Source organism: Oculina patagonica, chromosome 4 (assembly GCF_052425735.1).
Source record: "Oculina patagonica isolate OP01 chromosome 4, crgOcupat, whole genome shotgun sequence".
Taxonomy (NCBI): domain Eukaryota; kingdom Metazoa; phylum Cnidaria; class Anthozoa; order Scleractinia; family Oculinidae; genus Oculina; species Oculina patagonica.
In genome coordinates, this window is record NC_135761.1 from 17938515 (window position 1) to 17955455 (window position 16941).

The 16941-nt window shown below is 38.2% G+C and overlaps 2 protein-coding genes across 2 annotated transcripts; one reads left to right on the top strand and one right to left on the bottom strand.

The window, feature by feature from the left end:
- Positions 1-1893: 1893 nt before the first annotated feature.
- On the bottom strand, positions 1894-14465 carry LOC144651761 (F-box only protein 31-like). Its single transcript, XM_078511738.1, has 10 exons — positions 14184-14465; positions 12743-12805; positions 11867-11943; positions 9606-9773; positions 7302-7391; positions 7025-7146; positions 6346-6424; positions 5165-5242; positions 3773-3957; positions 1894-2872 (listed from the first exon to the last, which is right to left on the bottom strand). The coding sequence occupies exons 1-10, from the start codon at positions 14332-14334 to the stop codon at positions 2713-2715; spliced, it is 1173 nt and encodes a 390-aa protein (XP_078367864.1). The 5' UTR covers positions 14335-14465; the 3' UTR covers positions 1894-2712.
- Positions 14466-14509: 44 nt separating this feature from the next.
- LOC144651968 (microtubule nucleation factor SSNA1-like) lies at positions 14510-16353 on the top strand. The gene is made up of 3 exons (XM_078512052.1): positions 14510-14658; positions 14801-15000; positions 15849-16353. The coding sequence occupies exons 1-3, from the start codon at positions 14607-14609 to the stop codon at positions 15966-15968; spliced, it is 372 nt and encodes a 123-aa protein (XP_078368178.1). The 5' UTR covers positions 14510-14606; the 3' UTR covers positions 15969-16353.
- Positions 16354-16941: the final 588 nt, after the last annotated feature.

Below are 16941 nucleotides of genomic sequence, written 5' to 3' on the forward strand. Positions count from 1 at the left end.
AAGGGACACTGTCCTGCGAAATAGCAAAATTTCACTCAGCTTATTTCCACATTATACCGCCAAATGCCACCAAATATACTGTTTAGTCGGTTAAAAGGATTCTATAGAGCAAAACAGAAGCAGTAGTTTCGAGATAAAGTGCAGGATTGCAAGGATTGAAATGGATTACAGTTTCTGAAATTTGATTTATTGACTGGATGTCAAGAAATCAAACTTACCATTCTTGTGACAGTTTGACCTTTCTAGCCGTTATCAGATTTTGTCTGGTTAGTTTACATTTCTCTGCTTCTATAGCTTTTGGCGATGAATTTTTCCGATTTTAAAAAAGCAAGTTCCTGGCCATAATCATGAAAACACGATATTTTAGCCGGGACAGTGTCCCTTAAAGCTTAGATTGTTCACAAAAAACAGTTGACACAGTTACAGACCCGTTACAGTGATCAGTATCTCATTTCTCCTAAAGTTGTCTAGCCTGCATGGCAGACAATTTAACCACCGGTCTATATCGAGGACTTTGTGACATGCCCAGCTGCAACGCAAGTTAAAACTTGTCCCAATATAAAATTCTCCCAACCAGCACTATAAGAAATAATGCGATCAGTAAGGAGAAATCGTGTGTTGATATCACAACGTTTCGTAATAGCTATCAGGGCCAACAATGGCCTAACGACTGAAACAACAAACAGGTAATTCTGTGAAAGTCTAAGAAAACAAATCATGGACAAATGTTGCTAAACACTACTTCCGGACAGAAGTTGCTATTCTCTACCCCTGGGACAAACACCGTTACTCACTCTCCCTGGGGTTATCAGTCGCTACCCCTGAAACAGAAGCTGTCACTCACTATCCCCAAAACAAAAAAAAGTTTTTCAATATGCCGGCGGTGATCTTTTCACACAAAAGTGAAACTAGACTGTAAGAATTTCCTCTTCTAACTCAGGCATCGTCGAGCGTGTAGTATGGTCCCAAACTGTACCCTAAGTGATATATGATTTGAAATAAGCCCCACGTACCGTAATGATTCTATTTAGCGCCCGGGGCGCTTATTTACTTTTGGCACCTTAAGGGAGGGCGCTTATTTGAGACAGGGCGCTTATTCGGGACAGGGCGCTTATTTATTTTTTTGAGAAACAACCAAATGTTCACAACAAAACTTTAATAAATATTAAAATAACTATCAATAACAGAAACTGTAACAGTAAAAAAATGTTGAAAGTTCAGTTACTGTTAAAAGAATTGTTCATTTTAGCAGTAAATAGATGCATGTACGGTACGGTGAAAGTTTATAGTTTATCTTTTCGACGTCGATTACTTCAGAAGGGGCTTCTATCCATAATAGGGGCGCTTCTAAGAATGGGAGCGCTTATTGGAATAGGGGCGCTTATTTACAAAAACACAGTCGAAGGGGGGCGCTTATTCGGAAGGGGGCGCTTATTGGAAGGAGGGCGCTAAATCGAATCTTTACGGTATCTAATAAACCCACCCTCGAAAGGTCATAAAAAAGGTTCCCAGGGGTTTAGTTAGAGCTTTTACGGCAACCCAAAGGTGAGCCTACACGCAGGCTATTGACTTTGAATGACTGCTTTAAATATCAAACAGGATATCACATTATGACTAACATTGTTGTTAAACATTCTTAACATTTTTAATTTGAGGCTCAACGATTGTTGAAATCATCGCCTTTTATTATTATTTTTGTACACATACATATACTGGGCTCATTCTTAATTACGGATTATTATACAGTGAAATGTTTTGCTCTTTATACATTTAAGCACTGTTCGCGAATGAGGATTAGTGGAAAAATGGAAAGAAATAGGGAAAATAAAGATTTCATAAAAAAAATTAACAAGCAGTCTAAGGACACTAAAATAGACTGCTATTTAACCTTAGTTGTTTGAGTGGTGTAGTTAGTGTATATTATTTAATATTTTTCCTGTTTTATTACTCCCAATTTGTAACAATTCACCTATTGTAGTTCTAAATTAAGTACTGTACATCAAAAGCCAGCAGTTAACACAAGAGCTTATATGGCTCGTGCTACTTTGACCACTTCACATTTAAAGCTCTCTACCTGCAAGGCTTTCTTATCTGCAACGTGAAATTCAATCTAACGAATTTGTTTGTTTGTTCACGGACAAAAAATGAATAGAAGAAAACACACATGAAACACACGCACAAAGGGATGCAACATCATGCAGTCAAGTAATTGGTCAATTGCAAATCTGATTAGTTCTAGTCGATGACTTTTAGCTGATAGCCTAAGCCCCATTCTCTCTCGCTTTGCGTCTAAAGGAAAACTACGCTTGGTTTTTGGCTTTAAAATACCTAAAATTGAAATACATTTTTGACTTCTACCCTTTATAGGGTCCGTTTAGAATAAGAGGTGATGTTTTCTATGATAAGATAAGATTTAGATCAGTTTAGATTCAGAAACACAAATAAGAGATTAGACGAATTAAATACAGCCAGGGAATGACTCTGCTGCGTTTTTTACTGTCCCAAATTTCCACTCTTCTGTAGCTGTACAAAAAAAAAGAAATTGGCAAGAATAGTTTTCGTTTCACAGTTTCCTGACTGTGTAACGTGAGAGCTGAAGTTCAAGATCGCCGATTTTAGCATTGGTCAAATAAATATGCAACAGTTTAAGCAAGAAGAATAAAAAACGGGAAAGAAATGGGATATGAAGGGGTTTTTTGTAGTGCAGTGTCCTCATCTTAGGAAAGGCTCGGTCGCTCTGCTGTACACGCTGAACGCCATCAGTTCAAGCCAAAGAAAACCAAACAAGTCATCGTTAAACAGCACAAAGTGCCCCGGAGTCCACTGAGGAGATACGAACCCATGGCTAGCAATTTGTCCTCTACCGTGATATCTATAGGCAAACAGGTTAAACAAGACATGAACAGGTTAACTGACCGCGAAACCAAACGAGTTATAAGTGGGATTCAAGCAGTTAAGTGTTAAAAACAGGTTAAATACAAAATAAAAATAAAAAAGAAGGTAAAATCAGAATGGCAATGGACTCGCGATACAGAGTGCAAAACTCTCTTCTCATGAACTGATAGACCCCAACAAAAGACCTCAAACTACATGCTTCTAATGTAGTAAAATCTAAGCACTTCGCTAACGGATCTCGAATAATAAAACCTCGAAACCAAACTTCCTCTTTTAGCTTGGTCATACTAGTAACGAAAAAATTGAAGAATCGCCAAAAACCTACTCGATCAAATTTAAAGCAAGCGGGGGTGTGGGAGGGGGGGGGGGGGGGAGTCCACAAAATCCAAACACAGGGGTCTTGTGTTTTCCCTCTTTCCAGAGGGCTTCTTAAGCCTGGTTCTCATATGATCGTCCCGATCGTCTCTGTCGCTTCTGTCGCTTCAAAAAGTTTGCTTGCTCCAATCACCTTAGACTTTGCAAACGACAGAAGCGACAGAGACGATCGGGGCGATCATATGAGAACCAGCCTTTAACGAATAAACAGGAGAAATACTGGGACTGGTCAAGTGGGAGGAAAAAGGTGATGCAAGGGTCATGCGAGTTAAGCAAGAAAAAAGCAAGTAAGACAGGAAATAATATTAGGGAAGAAGCCAATAGAGAGATGTAAGGTAATAAAACCACAAGGACTTCTGGCTAGACTATATGATGCAAACTGGTTTAGCAGTTACAAACTGCCGTGTAAAAAAGAAGACAGTCTATTGGTAAGAATGGACAGCACATATAATAACATGACAAAGACTAGGAAGCAAAAACCAACAATACATCACGTGTATACCTTGCAAGGTAAACATTTGGAAAGTTCGTGTATCTGGCTTCATAAGATGGGGGTAGATTGAATTCTCGAGAATGACACTGGCCTAATTGTTGCTCTTGCCCAGGCTCTGGCTGAGGGTCATCAATGACGGGCCGTCTGAGGTCAACTTCAAACGTCACTTGTCCTCCGGGGACATTGGGATCTCCCTGCAGGTCAGTAGATACATGGTTATTAGCAGAAAATATTGGAGATTATTGGGTGTAAGTATTTCTCGTCTGTGACTACGAAAAAAATCAATGGAACTCGATTCAAATTTTAAAATTGCTAATCACATGCAAGTTTATTTTAAGGTTGAAGTGATGTTTGTGTCGCTTTGAGAAAGAGCTCAAGAGAAATAACAATACGAAAGTGACAAAATAAAAAAATAAAAAAGTTAAAACGCGTCGGAAGAAAACGCGCAGGAATAAACCGACACGTTTAGTGGTCTGCTCATCTCTGAGCGTTCTGTAAACAATTTCAAACATGCGTTTTAGTCCTCAAGTAAATATCAGGTACACTGTATGTCATTCTCTTGTCATGCCCGCATACGTTTGTTGGAAATCAACAGTAAAAAGAGCTAAGAAACTTAAGACTGTAAGACTTAAGATGAGTGCATTCAGTTGCATAAAGCGATATGAGGTAGAGCTCAGAGGTCAACTTCAAACGTCACTTGTCCTTAGTTGGTAGAGCGACGGACTACAGTGCGGGAGGTCTCGGGCTCGAGTCCCAGACCGGACCAATACTCAGGGTCTTAAAATAACTGACGAGAATATGCTGCCTTTGCAATAACATCTGCAAATGGTTAGATATTCTAGTCTTCTCGGATATGGCGATAAACCGTAGGCCCCGTCTCCTGCATCTTCAGTGTTATGGTCAGCAGGGGGCGTAAAAGAACCCACACGCTTATCGTAAAGAGTAGGGCATGGAGTTCCTGGTGTTGTGGTCTGGTCTTTGCCCGTTGTATTGTGCTTACTGTGAAATGCTCGGAGATATTAGCTGTATAAGCTACTCTTCAAATCCGAGGGTAAACAAAGTGATGATGATGATGATGATGATGATGATGATGATGAACTCCAAGTTCCCATCGTAACCACTCATTAGATGCCACGCAAGAAGAAATCAAAACTTGTATGACTTTTACCAGACTTTTCACAGATGCGAATTACTTCCGACGCTCAAGTGAAAGTCGCTCTAGTAGAATAGTGATTTACGGTAATAGGGTTTGTTTCATACTTGCAAGGCAACGACTGATGAATGGTAGCAGCAAGGAGACTTATTGATGACAAAACAAGAGCCCTAAAATTACTCACAGCCAATGTAACTACATTTACTAAGCTTACAATCCACAAATAAGTTAAAAATTTCTTGACATACCGTTATCTTTGTGCCTATCAGTTTTTCGTCCACAACAGTAACCATAACCAGTTCCACTCCATGACTGCTGTAAGTACCCTATGTACAATATGTGGACATCAGTCATGGTCAGTACTGCAGTGTCCGAAATCGAGTAAGTTAGATTTCACTTCGTTTGTCACAATTTCAAGGAATATGGCGACTTTAGAGGAGATTGTGCGAGGAATATTTTGGAAGAAAATTCTGTCTCGCTTTCTTTTCACGTGTTTCATTCAGCTTACACAGTGGACACCATGCAACAATTTTGGCCACCTTTTCATACCATCACTACGATACAATCAAACTGAAAGGTCCACATCATCCAGTGGAGTTATAATTTAGCAAAATTATAATGAGTCAATTGCTTGTTTTATTGTTACCAAAAATTGAACTAGCAATCGATACAATAAAAATTTAACTGTTCAGTTATTGATGCAATTTGGGATAAAATATTGGGTTGAGCTGGTGCACATACAGTGCAAGTGGCACACAGATCAGTGGACTCACCATCACGTGACAACCAATTTTTTTTCAATTCAATGGGTTTACCAAATTTTCTCTCTACCGTGTGTGTGGGAGCTCTACTTGTGTTTGTAATCTACTTGTGTTTGTAATCATGGATAAATTTTTCCTTGACACAAAATGGTGCTGCAAGACATTTATACCGTAATGATTCGATTAAGCGCCCTCCTTCCAATAAGCGCCCCCCTTCGAATATGTTTTTGTTAATAAGCGCCCCTATTCCAATAAGCGCCCCCATTCTTATATGTGCTCCTATTCTTAAAAGTGCTCCTATTGTGGCTAACTGACCATCAGAAGTCGTCGACGTCGAAAAGATAAACTCATGAACATTCACCGTACCCAACATGGACATATATTTACTGTTAAAATGAACAATTCTTGTAAAAGTGACTGAACTTTCAACAGTTTGTTACTGTTACAGCTTATGTTATTGCTTATTATTTTAAAATATATTTAAGTTTTGTTTTGAACATTTGGTTGTTTTGCAAAAAGTTGTTAAGCGCCCTCCCTTAAGGTGCCAAAAGTAAATAAGCACCCTGGGCGCTAAATCGAATCATTACGGTAGTTGTTTCAATACATACACGTTATTAATGCATCTTAATAGCATCACCATTAATATAGCATGTTCAACATCTCAGTACCTTAAACACACCAGGAGTCATTACAATGTCATTAAGGGAAGGTTGTGGAAGCTCAAGGGCTTCAAATTGAAGTGGTTGCCTGGAATGAGACAAAGAGACAGACAAACAAGGTTATACTGCACCGGTTGGGAGAATATTGTCCCTCTGTCTTTTTTGTATGGACCTTTATTGTCAAGACCTAAGCCTGATATTTTTCCAATACCGTCCTTGCACTTGGTTAGGAAGAAATATTACTTTTATATACCCAAAATATCTTTTAAGATGGTTTCCGCCCAACATTCGAGCAATACAGGCAAAAATAAAGTTACCAAACAGACCTCTTAGCATGGTAGCAGTTTAAGTACAGCTAACAAAATCCTGCCAAAACTTTAGCACTCAAGCTGACCCCGCGAGAGAAAAATGGATTTGAAATTGACAATATTTCAGTTAAAACGGAGGTATTACGCCAGTTCAAAACAAAATGGTGCGCGTTTTAAACATTTTTACGAGGTTTGACTTTAATTTTCTCGAGAATGATTTCGAATTTAATTACGGGGTCACAAAGACAAATGAATTTTGATAAGATCTTTTAAACAGTATACAAAATGTTGCCGTGCTATGAGTAGATTTTTGGTACTTAATTTTCGCACTCATTGCTCGAACTTTCAGCGGAATCCGTCTTAAATGACTAAACAATTACCTGTGTAAGGAGTGCATAGTGACATATCTCATGAGAACCAGTTGAACCATGTGAGGTTGAAAAAATAGCAAGTTTTCATTATTGTATTCTTCTTTCATCCACCTTCTCAAAACACCCATACCCTGCAAATAGACAAGAATACAAGTTTGTGTACTAATTGACATGAGTTACTGATTGATAAAGGGAATCATATACGAACAAAATTATACCTATTAACTTATTCAACAATTTTTGTTCAAACAATAGCCTGAGCACGAAACAATGTCTTGAAATTTACCTCTTCTCTGTCTGATGGGATTTCATGGTTTGACCAGTTATTGCACTTGAAACCAAACTGAGGTAACTTTCCTTCAACAGTATCTCCTATCTGTCATCAAAAATAAAAAATAAAATTTCAAATTTTATAAAGGAAGTACCGTAAAGTTCCGTGTATAAGCCGCACCCGTAGATAAGCCGCACCCCCGATTTGGAAGCTCAAATTTTGGAAAAAAATATACAGACCATAAAGTTTGAAGTTCAAGTGAAGTTCTATTGGTAAACAATCAAGGGCAAACAAGCACGGTTTTGACACGGTGGTTGTTGCAATGTTTAATATAAATTAAGTTTTAAGAAAGCTAAATTTCACTTGTCATACCTTCTTTTTAGTTTGAGTTCACAATAGCTTAAATTTGGATGCTCTCTTGATATCATTTTTTCGAGATTATCACTTCTAAGCACTCCTGAAACCAGGGGGGGGGGGAAGCAACTTCCCATACATTCTCTTATATGAAATCTGAGCGATGCTCTCACAACTTGCAAAGCAATCATCGGGGCGGTAGTCAGCGGATGTCTCTAAGGCGCATGAGCAGCTCCTTTCTTTGTGAACTTGCCAAAATAAAAACAACATGGGACCAGTGAGAGAGTTCGATTTTTTTTATATATGTAGTAATAAAAAAGACTTTCTAAGTTTTGTCTTTAAAGCAGCGAAAATTTCTCCGGAAAGGTTCTTGGTGTCAATATGTGGTGTTTGTTATGAAATAAAACCATCACTGGAATGGTAATGAAAACGTGGCGATCGAATATTCCCGCGCTGGGCGGAGCTATTGTTCTTGCCGCTCTATTGTTTGAGGTTGTTTGTTGACTTGGTCTTTCTTTGTTTTACTTCATTTACAATCCCCATGTGGGCCAGTTGAAAATCGTGGTACAAACATGTCAAACATTTGCATTTCAGCACTGAAAAGTAGCACGGCATCACAAAATTCTGCGTTCTTAAAACTACACGACGATGACGAAATTTTCGGATTTAAACACGCTGCTTTTAGATTTTTAGTTAAGAGAATTGAACCCCTTTATAATAAGTGATTCCACGACATAGCAGCTTCCATTTCGCGGGAAAAGATTGCCTGTTGCATCATCGTCCAAAAACCGCTGACTACATCGTGAATTGATCGCTTTGCAAGTTGTGAGAGCATCGCTACTCGGTCCCAGACCTCGTTTCTTCCCCCCCCCCTGCCTGAAACGTAGCCAAGCTCTGAATTGTAGAGAGGAGTCTGGGCATTAAAAACAAACATGGCGGCATTTTCTTCGGAAGAAACCACGTTTTTATTTCAAGATTCTTGGAAACTGCTACCCGCAACAGGATAAAAACTTCATGCAGAATAAGAGTTTGTTAATCCAGCAGATGTATTTGCTGTGAAGGTCAATAAAAAACCGAAGCGGTCGGCCATTTGCCTTGTGAGTATTTGCGTTTATCTTGGTGCCTTCTCGCACGCGGCGGAAAGACACGATTCGAATGACTGGCAGGCTTCACTGCAAACAGCTTTGCAGAGGAACTAAAAGGTAGTGAACAACAACAAAGTTTTCAGGTTGTTATATGTTCATTCAATGACGTCTTGAGAATTTTTTATGAATATTAATTAGGCCTTTGAGAACTGCAACCAGAGATGTTTCCGCACCCCCGATTTTTGACTTGAATTTAGAGGAAAAAGGTGCGGCTTATACACGGAACTTTACGGTATAACTTTGCGTGAGGGAGGTCCCTACCACCAAAATTTATAAAATATAAATTTTAGTATCTATAGAGAAGCACTGTGAGATGTAAGTGGCTTGCCTATTGACTCAAACCACGAAGGGGGAGGTTTGCTTGATATAAAACACTCCCTTGGATGGGACAACACATGCACATTCGTCCACCCCAGCTGCATTACCTTAGGTTTCCCAACCATTAATTATGTCACAAAGAGACGCATTGTGACATTAAAGTGGCTTGCCTATTGACTCAAAGCTGCTCCCTGTTAGAAGTTTTTTAATAAATTTGTTGGGTGAGGTAGTTGACCTTGACAGGTTTTGGAGCTGAAAGCTTATCTGAAAGCTTATCTGGATAAGCTTTTGGAGCTAAACTGGAACACTCAGAGCTGTGCTCTAGTAGAGCCTGGGTGCCACAGGCAACTTACTTTTGTCTCTAGGCGACTTGTATTATAACTTTGCAATCATAAAAGCTTTTAAGAGCTGGACACTTAAGATTTCTTACATAAGAGCCTTTGGGCACCCCCTTATTTTAATTATTATTTTTAAATTATCCTGGTGAGGATATGGGACTTACTCTAAGGTTTCCACTGTGAGGTATTTCTTCCCAATCACTATAGCATGCGGTCACAGCTTCTCCATCCTGTACTTTTATAGCAAACATAAGCTTGGGTCGTAATCCACCCGTAATGTCAGGGTCATATGGAGCTCGACAATCAAAAGCCTCAATCTTACCTGGGGAAGCCTGTAAGATGAGAAACAGTTTATTAATTAGTACTGAAGGCATCTTCTAGAATAATAATAAGTTATAAAATATACATTGTGCAAACATTTTTCTGAAACTAATGAATAACACAGTTGCAGGCCTGAAGATAATTAATTTTCAGACACCGGTAGAAAATCAGACATAACTTACAGGCGCGTAGCTGAGGTTTTTGGAAGGGTGTTCGTATTGACAGGAATATTTATTATGGGGTTATTAAATACGAGCGCCGAAGGCGCGAGCCTCTAGGGGGTCTCGGGACATGCCCCCCCATAATATTATGAAATCTAGAGGCCCTGAGCATTGTGCACGTCAATATTTCAAACTCGATGGAGTGTTTTAAAAATAACAGGTATTTTTAGTCATAACAACAATATTACCGGCGTTTTGTTGAATTGATACATTCATACATACATACTGGCTTAGTATACTAAACGTTTTACAAAAGCTTGACGTATGCTGCAAAGGCATCTCAGGGTAAAAGCTTAAGCCCCCCACCTCCCGGCTCCACCGTCAATGTACTAAAAGCAGCGTCAATATGCACTAAACACACGTATCACCTGGGTCCCCCGAAATTGTATTCCCTGCCTTTCGTCTATTGATACCCCATTTATCAAATCCCGAACGCCTGTTAAGGAAATATTTTTCAACGATGAGATTATTTTGACTGCATATAATACTAGGTCAAGGCCTACTCTGGGACCCAAAGTCGCCGAAACTTTGGGCGACTTAAAGCGACTTTAGGCGATTTTAGCTTATTTTGTCCAAAATTACGGGCGATTTAAGGCGATTTTGGGCGACTTTAGGCGACTTTGGGCGATTTTGAGCGACTTAGGCAATTTTAGGTGACCTTTTAGGCAATTTAAGGTGACCGACCTAAGTACAGTTGTGGTATACATGTACATGGGAATCATCATGGTTCACCATAAAGCATTGTTACAGAAAATATCTATACTTAGAGCGACTTTGGGCGATTTTGGGTCCCAGAGTAGGCTAAGGTCACTAGGATGTATTGAGGCCACTTACTTACTAATTCGCTACAGGAATATTCGTAAAGCAAACTTGACAACTGCATCATCCTCAGGTAGAGGCCTTGAAATAGATTGACAATTTCGTCCAGATCGACAGGCATATCATACTTGAGAGGAGAGCCTATTCTCCTAACAATTTCGTACTTTCCCGTTATTTTTAGCGTTTTTTTTTGCACGGTAATTTAAAAGCTGCAACACTCAAAGTTTGCTTTCCATCACCCACTATTTGCTAAAAGCTGAAAATCATCAGTTTGTGTTTTCAGTCCTCCATTATTGACCTCCAAAGGGGGTTCGTTCGAACCCCTCGAACCCCCCTCCTACGCGCCTGACTTATCAATAATTAAAACTCAGAATTGAGTAAAACAATTAATGAAAAAGCATGTATTGACTGGAACTTAGATTAAAAACAAACAACTAAAATAATTAATATACAGTCATACAACTGCTTTATAGAAAGAGATTAGAATTATAGTTAGATTTTTGAAATTCAAACCCTTTTAAAAACTGAGTGGAGTTTCTAAATAAATACAAAAATGCTAATTTATGGATTTGGAGTACCAGTAAGATCAGTCAATTTACATGTGAGGTGTTAAGAAGGTTTCCGCCCAACATTCGAGCAATACAGGCAAAAATAAAGTTACCAGAGAGAGCTCATAGCATTGTTTGTAACAGTTTAACTACAGGTTATAAAAACCTGACAAAATGTTAGCACTCAAGCTGACCCCGCGAGAGAAAAATGGATTTGAAATTATCTATATTTCAGTTAAAACCGACGTTTCACGCCAGTTCAAAACAAAATGGCGGGCGTTTTGAACATTTTTACGAGGTTTGACTTCAATTTTTTTGAGAATGCTTTAGAATTTAGTCACGGGGTCACTAAGACAAGTGAATTTCAGTAAGATCTTTTGAAAAGTATAATGTTGCCGTGCTATGAGCAGATTTTTGGTACTTAATTTTTGCACTCATTGCTCGAACTTTCAGCGGAATCCGTCTTAATCATTCTCAATCCCCTTACGAGTTTTTGAAAAGTGTAAATGACCTCACCTTTACATGTACCAAGCCACCATAAGGATTTATACTGCATTTCCAAACACCAAGTAAGCAGCCATACTTGTGTAGCACTATCATTCAAAAGGACAGTAAAATTAGATAACAGATGGACCATTTAAGGGGTATGGTGGGCAATTTTGCTGAGCAAGAATTCTTTACCTAGTTTTAACTTCTTATCTTTACCGGATTGTGCACAACAGTTTTTCTGGGCAAGATTTTTTTAATTAAGTGCCCCCGCCCCCTCAAATGGTCTATCCCTAATAAGAAGCATACACCTCAGGTATGACAAGATACATGTACAGTGAAATTCTGATTTCTTGAACCCCCAAGGAAAACAAAAATTGGCTCAAGAAATCGAGAGTTTAACAAGTGGTGGGGGACAGGAAGGCGGGAGCCCAGGAGAAAAGGGGCAGGGAGCAGGAGAAGAAAGGGTGGGAAGTGGGATTCCTAAGGTGGCAGGAATCAGGAGAAAATGAGTAAAATTTCACAACATTTTGTTATATTTTGCAATAGATATGCAACAAAGAGGGGGGCACCACTTCGGAGAGGGGTGGGAAGCAGGAGTTAAAGGTATGGGAGGCGAGAGGTATAGACCCCCTGTCCCCCTCCACTGAGAAATTGGGAGTAAAGTTGCAGTGTTCAACTGAGTAAAGCAAATCCAAGAGAAATGACTTTTGGTTTGAGTTATTGTGAGGTTCGACAAGATTCCTCTGTAAATAGTACACTTTGGTACAAGTTCTACAATAACAATCGCTCTCCCTCTCTTGCTTCTTGCAATTTGATTGGCTTTTTGAAAAAGAAGCCATCAGACAGTTGTCAAAAGAGATATCGGCAACAGTACAGCACGCAGCACAGAAACCATGTACCTACCAATGATGTACAGTTCCCGAAATGAAGAGAGAGACCACTGATCAAGGGATGAAACACCATAATCTATAAATAAAAAATACAGCATAAAATTAATCTGCAATAATTAATTATTTTTAAAATTATTATAAATAAGAAAATATACTCAGAGATTATTCAAGAGAAGATATTTTTTATAAATAAATAATTATTTGTATCCTGGCAAAACCACATACATTCCTCTCTATTCTGGACACTACTTGTTTATAAAGCCGATACATGTATGATAGTTGTGGTGTTACCATTCATTGCAAAAAAAAAAGAAGAAATTTTTTTTTAATAACCTGTACTGCTATACTTGTCTTCATAATTTTTATTTTTGCATTATTTATATTTTTATATGACCAACACATTGCAAACTGGCTCTTATCCTTGCTTAAAAGGTTTTTCTCCAAGTTCTTTGGTTTTCCTCCACCCATAAAAACCATTTCTAAATTCCAACCTGATTGGGAATCAGAGGGCCACAGGTTTTTCAATCTAAGACTAAGTTTATTAAATCCTATTTTAACTTCTAGAAGCAGCGTTTTTTCCTTTTCAAAATAAAGTACATGTAAGAGCAATTTTAACAGATTCATTAAATTTTGTATGTGCACAATAAAGCAGCAGGAACTGAGAAGAATATTTAGCCACATGATAACTGAAATTGACACTGAAACTCAATCACAAACTGAGCTTATTAATTTTTTGGGGAGGGGGATTTGTGCTATCAAATTTGTAGTATGGAATCTGCAAAGTTGTTTTTATTCAATAGTTTTTAGTTGAGAAGAATTTTTTTCTCCTGAAATTCTCCTGGATTTGCATTTCTTTAGGTTGGAATTTCTGCATTAATTTTAGCCCAAAGACTCAATAGCCAGGTGGTTTTAAATTTATAACAATGGCAGTAGACCCTATGCATATTCTCTGCATTGGACTGGAACTAGCTTGCAAGGGAAGAAAACCTTGCACGATACCCACATTAGCCTCCAGTACAAGCCATTTCCAGTCCAATACCGAGAGCATGAATATGGTCTATCCTCTTGTTGTATTTAATAAATAGTATTTTAGACATTACACCAAGCTCTCTGTTGATAACAAAGTTTTCATGTCTACTGAGGTCAACCAGGAGTTTATATCAATTAAGTGTTTCACGGGTATGCTTACACTGACAAAACAAGCGAAACAAACCAGTTGTACAGTTACAAAGTTTTAGTCCCAGCTAAAATAGCTTAGCTTGCATGCAATAAGCCAGGATAATTTCCGCAAAACTTTTAATTTTTCGATATATAATTACATGGCAAATAATTATAAATCATTGGACTAAAATATGGGAGTTCGTTTGCTCTTGACTGTCTACGCGCTTGAATAAATTCTTCAACAATTTTATCTTTTCGTTTTCTATGGCACAAAATAAAGGCAAGTAATTTACCTCTATAGCACAGATGTTGCCAAATCTGATCGATAAAGCAGGCATTACGGAATCTCTGGCACGTCTTTGCTACCCTGCCAAGCTCAAGGCCAGTTAGGTGTTTGAAAATCGAGGCCAGCAGCTCGTTGGCTAGGTTGAAAATTTCTGCCATCTAAATCATCTTCAGATCCCCAGTGAGCGTGACAGATGAATGTGAAACTGTTTTTCTATTAAATACATGTACATGTTTACGTCTGTATTTTCCCTTCCGCCATCTTCGTAAAATTTACATGTTACCATCACCCACAATACATTGCAGACTGTGACTAGCTCCAGGACAACGCGAATCAAACATTACGCGGGAGATCGTAAAAAACACATTTTGTGTCAAAATACTTTTGTGACGTTTATTAAGACCGGGTTTTAAGCTCTATTTCAGCTGCGATGTCACAACAAGGGGCGACATTGCAGACGTACAACAACGAACTAGTGAAATGTAAGTATTTTTCCATGCAGAATGCAGGGAAAAAGTCAGAAAACTTTGACAAATGAGGTCATTTCTGCCGCCATGTTATTCATGAAGGACACGAAACAAACATCCTTTTCTTTCAAATTTGTGTGTTTACGTTTATGTCTAGGTATTGAGGATCTCTGCACGAAACGAGATGAGCTACAGAAACAAATACTTAACGAGGAGGAGGAGAAAGGAAAAATCCAGAACGACATTCGCATCCTCAGCGAACGGCTGGCAAAAATCAACGAGAGCCTTGCCAAGAAGATAGCCTCGAGAAACGAATACGACAAAACGATCTCCGAAACAGAGGCAGCTTATATGAAGGTGAGAGTAAACCTCCCGTGAAATCAGTGGGTGTAACCTTATAATGTAGAATATTGATTTCCTTACCCCCATCCTCTGGGGCAGGGGGCTGTAGCTCCCTCAAACAAATAATTTTTTTTTTTTTTTTGGGGGGGGGGGCTCAGCCCCCCCCCCCCCACGTTTTGGTGTCGCAAATGCAGCATGAAATTGGGTTGTCAAAATATTTTGTCTTGTGAATGAATTCAAACATTTTCAAAACTTCCTTGGAAGTCTTCGGGAAACTGTTTCTATTCGGAAAAGTTTGAAAAATAATTGGTAACGTTCGTATGGCCTTCGGACAACAATCAGAGAATCTTCGTAAATCTCTGGACTCTTAAAAACTGCTCAGAAAACAAAAAGTTGCTAGAACAGAAAAAAGTTGCCCCAAATATATAAACCAGCCAAGTATTTTTGGGTCAGTCTTAGCTCCCCCCACGTTCCAAATAGCTACGCCTCCTCTGAAAAGTTGTTTGTTTTTTGCCCTGTACCTACAGCTCATCAAATGCTCATTTTCTTTGACAAGTAATGCAGTTTTAAAATGTTTTACTGTGTGTGCCCAATGATCCACCCTTGGTTTGTACTGGGAGCTGGATCAGGGGATGTGGGGCAGCACGTGTTGATTTGCTCTTAAATCAAGGGGCTGCTTACCAGGACACACATAATATAGAACATGCCATATTGCTGAGGAATGACAGGGAGGGAGTGGGTTTCCAGGGTGCATTCCGTGTACACGCCATGCTGAAGATATGCCAAGATTTTGGAATAACTCATTTTGGTTAATAATTGGTGATAATTTTTTTGTTAAAATTGATTTTTGTTCTTGATTGCAGATTCTTGAAAGTTCCCAAACTCTTCTTCATGTTTTAAAGAAAGAGACTGGGAAAGACAAACCTCAGCCAAGTCATAGTCAGGGGTCAGTGCGTGATAAAACTGGGACACAAACAACATAAACATACTCTGAATTTATATAGCGAGTTATTGGACAATTATAAATTTCTAAAGCTTGTCAAACCATTGTTATATGCAAATGAACACTTTCACCAAGCAACAGTGCAAATAAGTGAAAAAATAGTTTGCCAAGTACCATAAATTGTCATCACTGCTACATTATTTGTAAAAAGACTTTCAAAATAATCAGTTTTTGTAACTGTGTGTATTTTCGAGTGCATTAAATACAGCTACTGGTTGTTTGTAAATAAAATGCAATACCTGTAGCTGTGCATAAAAAGTAATGAGAAAAGAACAAACTTTACTTATCAGTCTTACTATCAATAAAATGTACAAAGTAATATAGCGACTAACATGTACACAATAAAGGCAATTATTTTCAGCTAACAGACTCTCTCCTTTTGTGATTTACAAACATTAACTCTACACAAAAAAATGCGGTTTATCAAATGTTAAATTTTGTCCAGAACCTTGTATTCAAAGCTAGATTTTACAAGAATTGTCTGAAAAGAGTGAAAGAGTTCACAAAAGGTTGTTTATTCTGTGAAGGTTGATCAATAAGTTGACCTTTCACATCATTAAAATCAACCCAAAATATTGACTTTGACTATTGTTAAAAACCAGCTGAAAGTGTAGCATCACTTGTTAGTTTGAATATACTGGTACTCTATGAATGCAATGTAAACAATATATCATTATCCTCATCAATCTGTATTTATACATGAAATCATATTTACATGGTCTTTCAAGGAATTGTGTGAATTTATACTAGAGTACATTAACTATAGAACTACTTAACTTAGTGTGTGTGTGTACTTGAACTACTGGTAAAAATCTGCCTCAGGTACGATGGAGAAAGATTATTGATTTTTTGTACATAACAGTTACATGTAACTGTTTTTTACATCTTAATTATTATATATTTAATGATTTTATGCTACTAACAGTAGCCACAAACATTAATAATAACTGTTA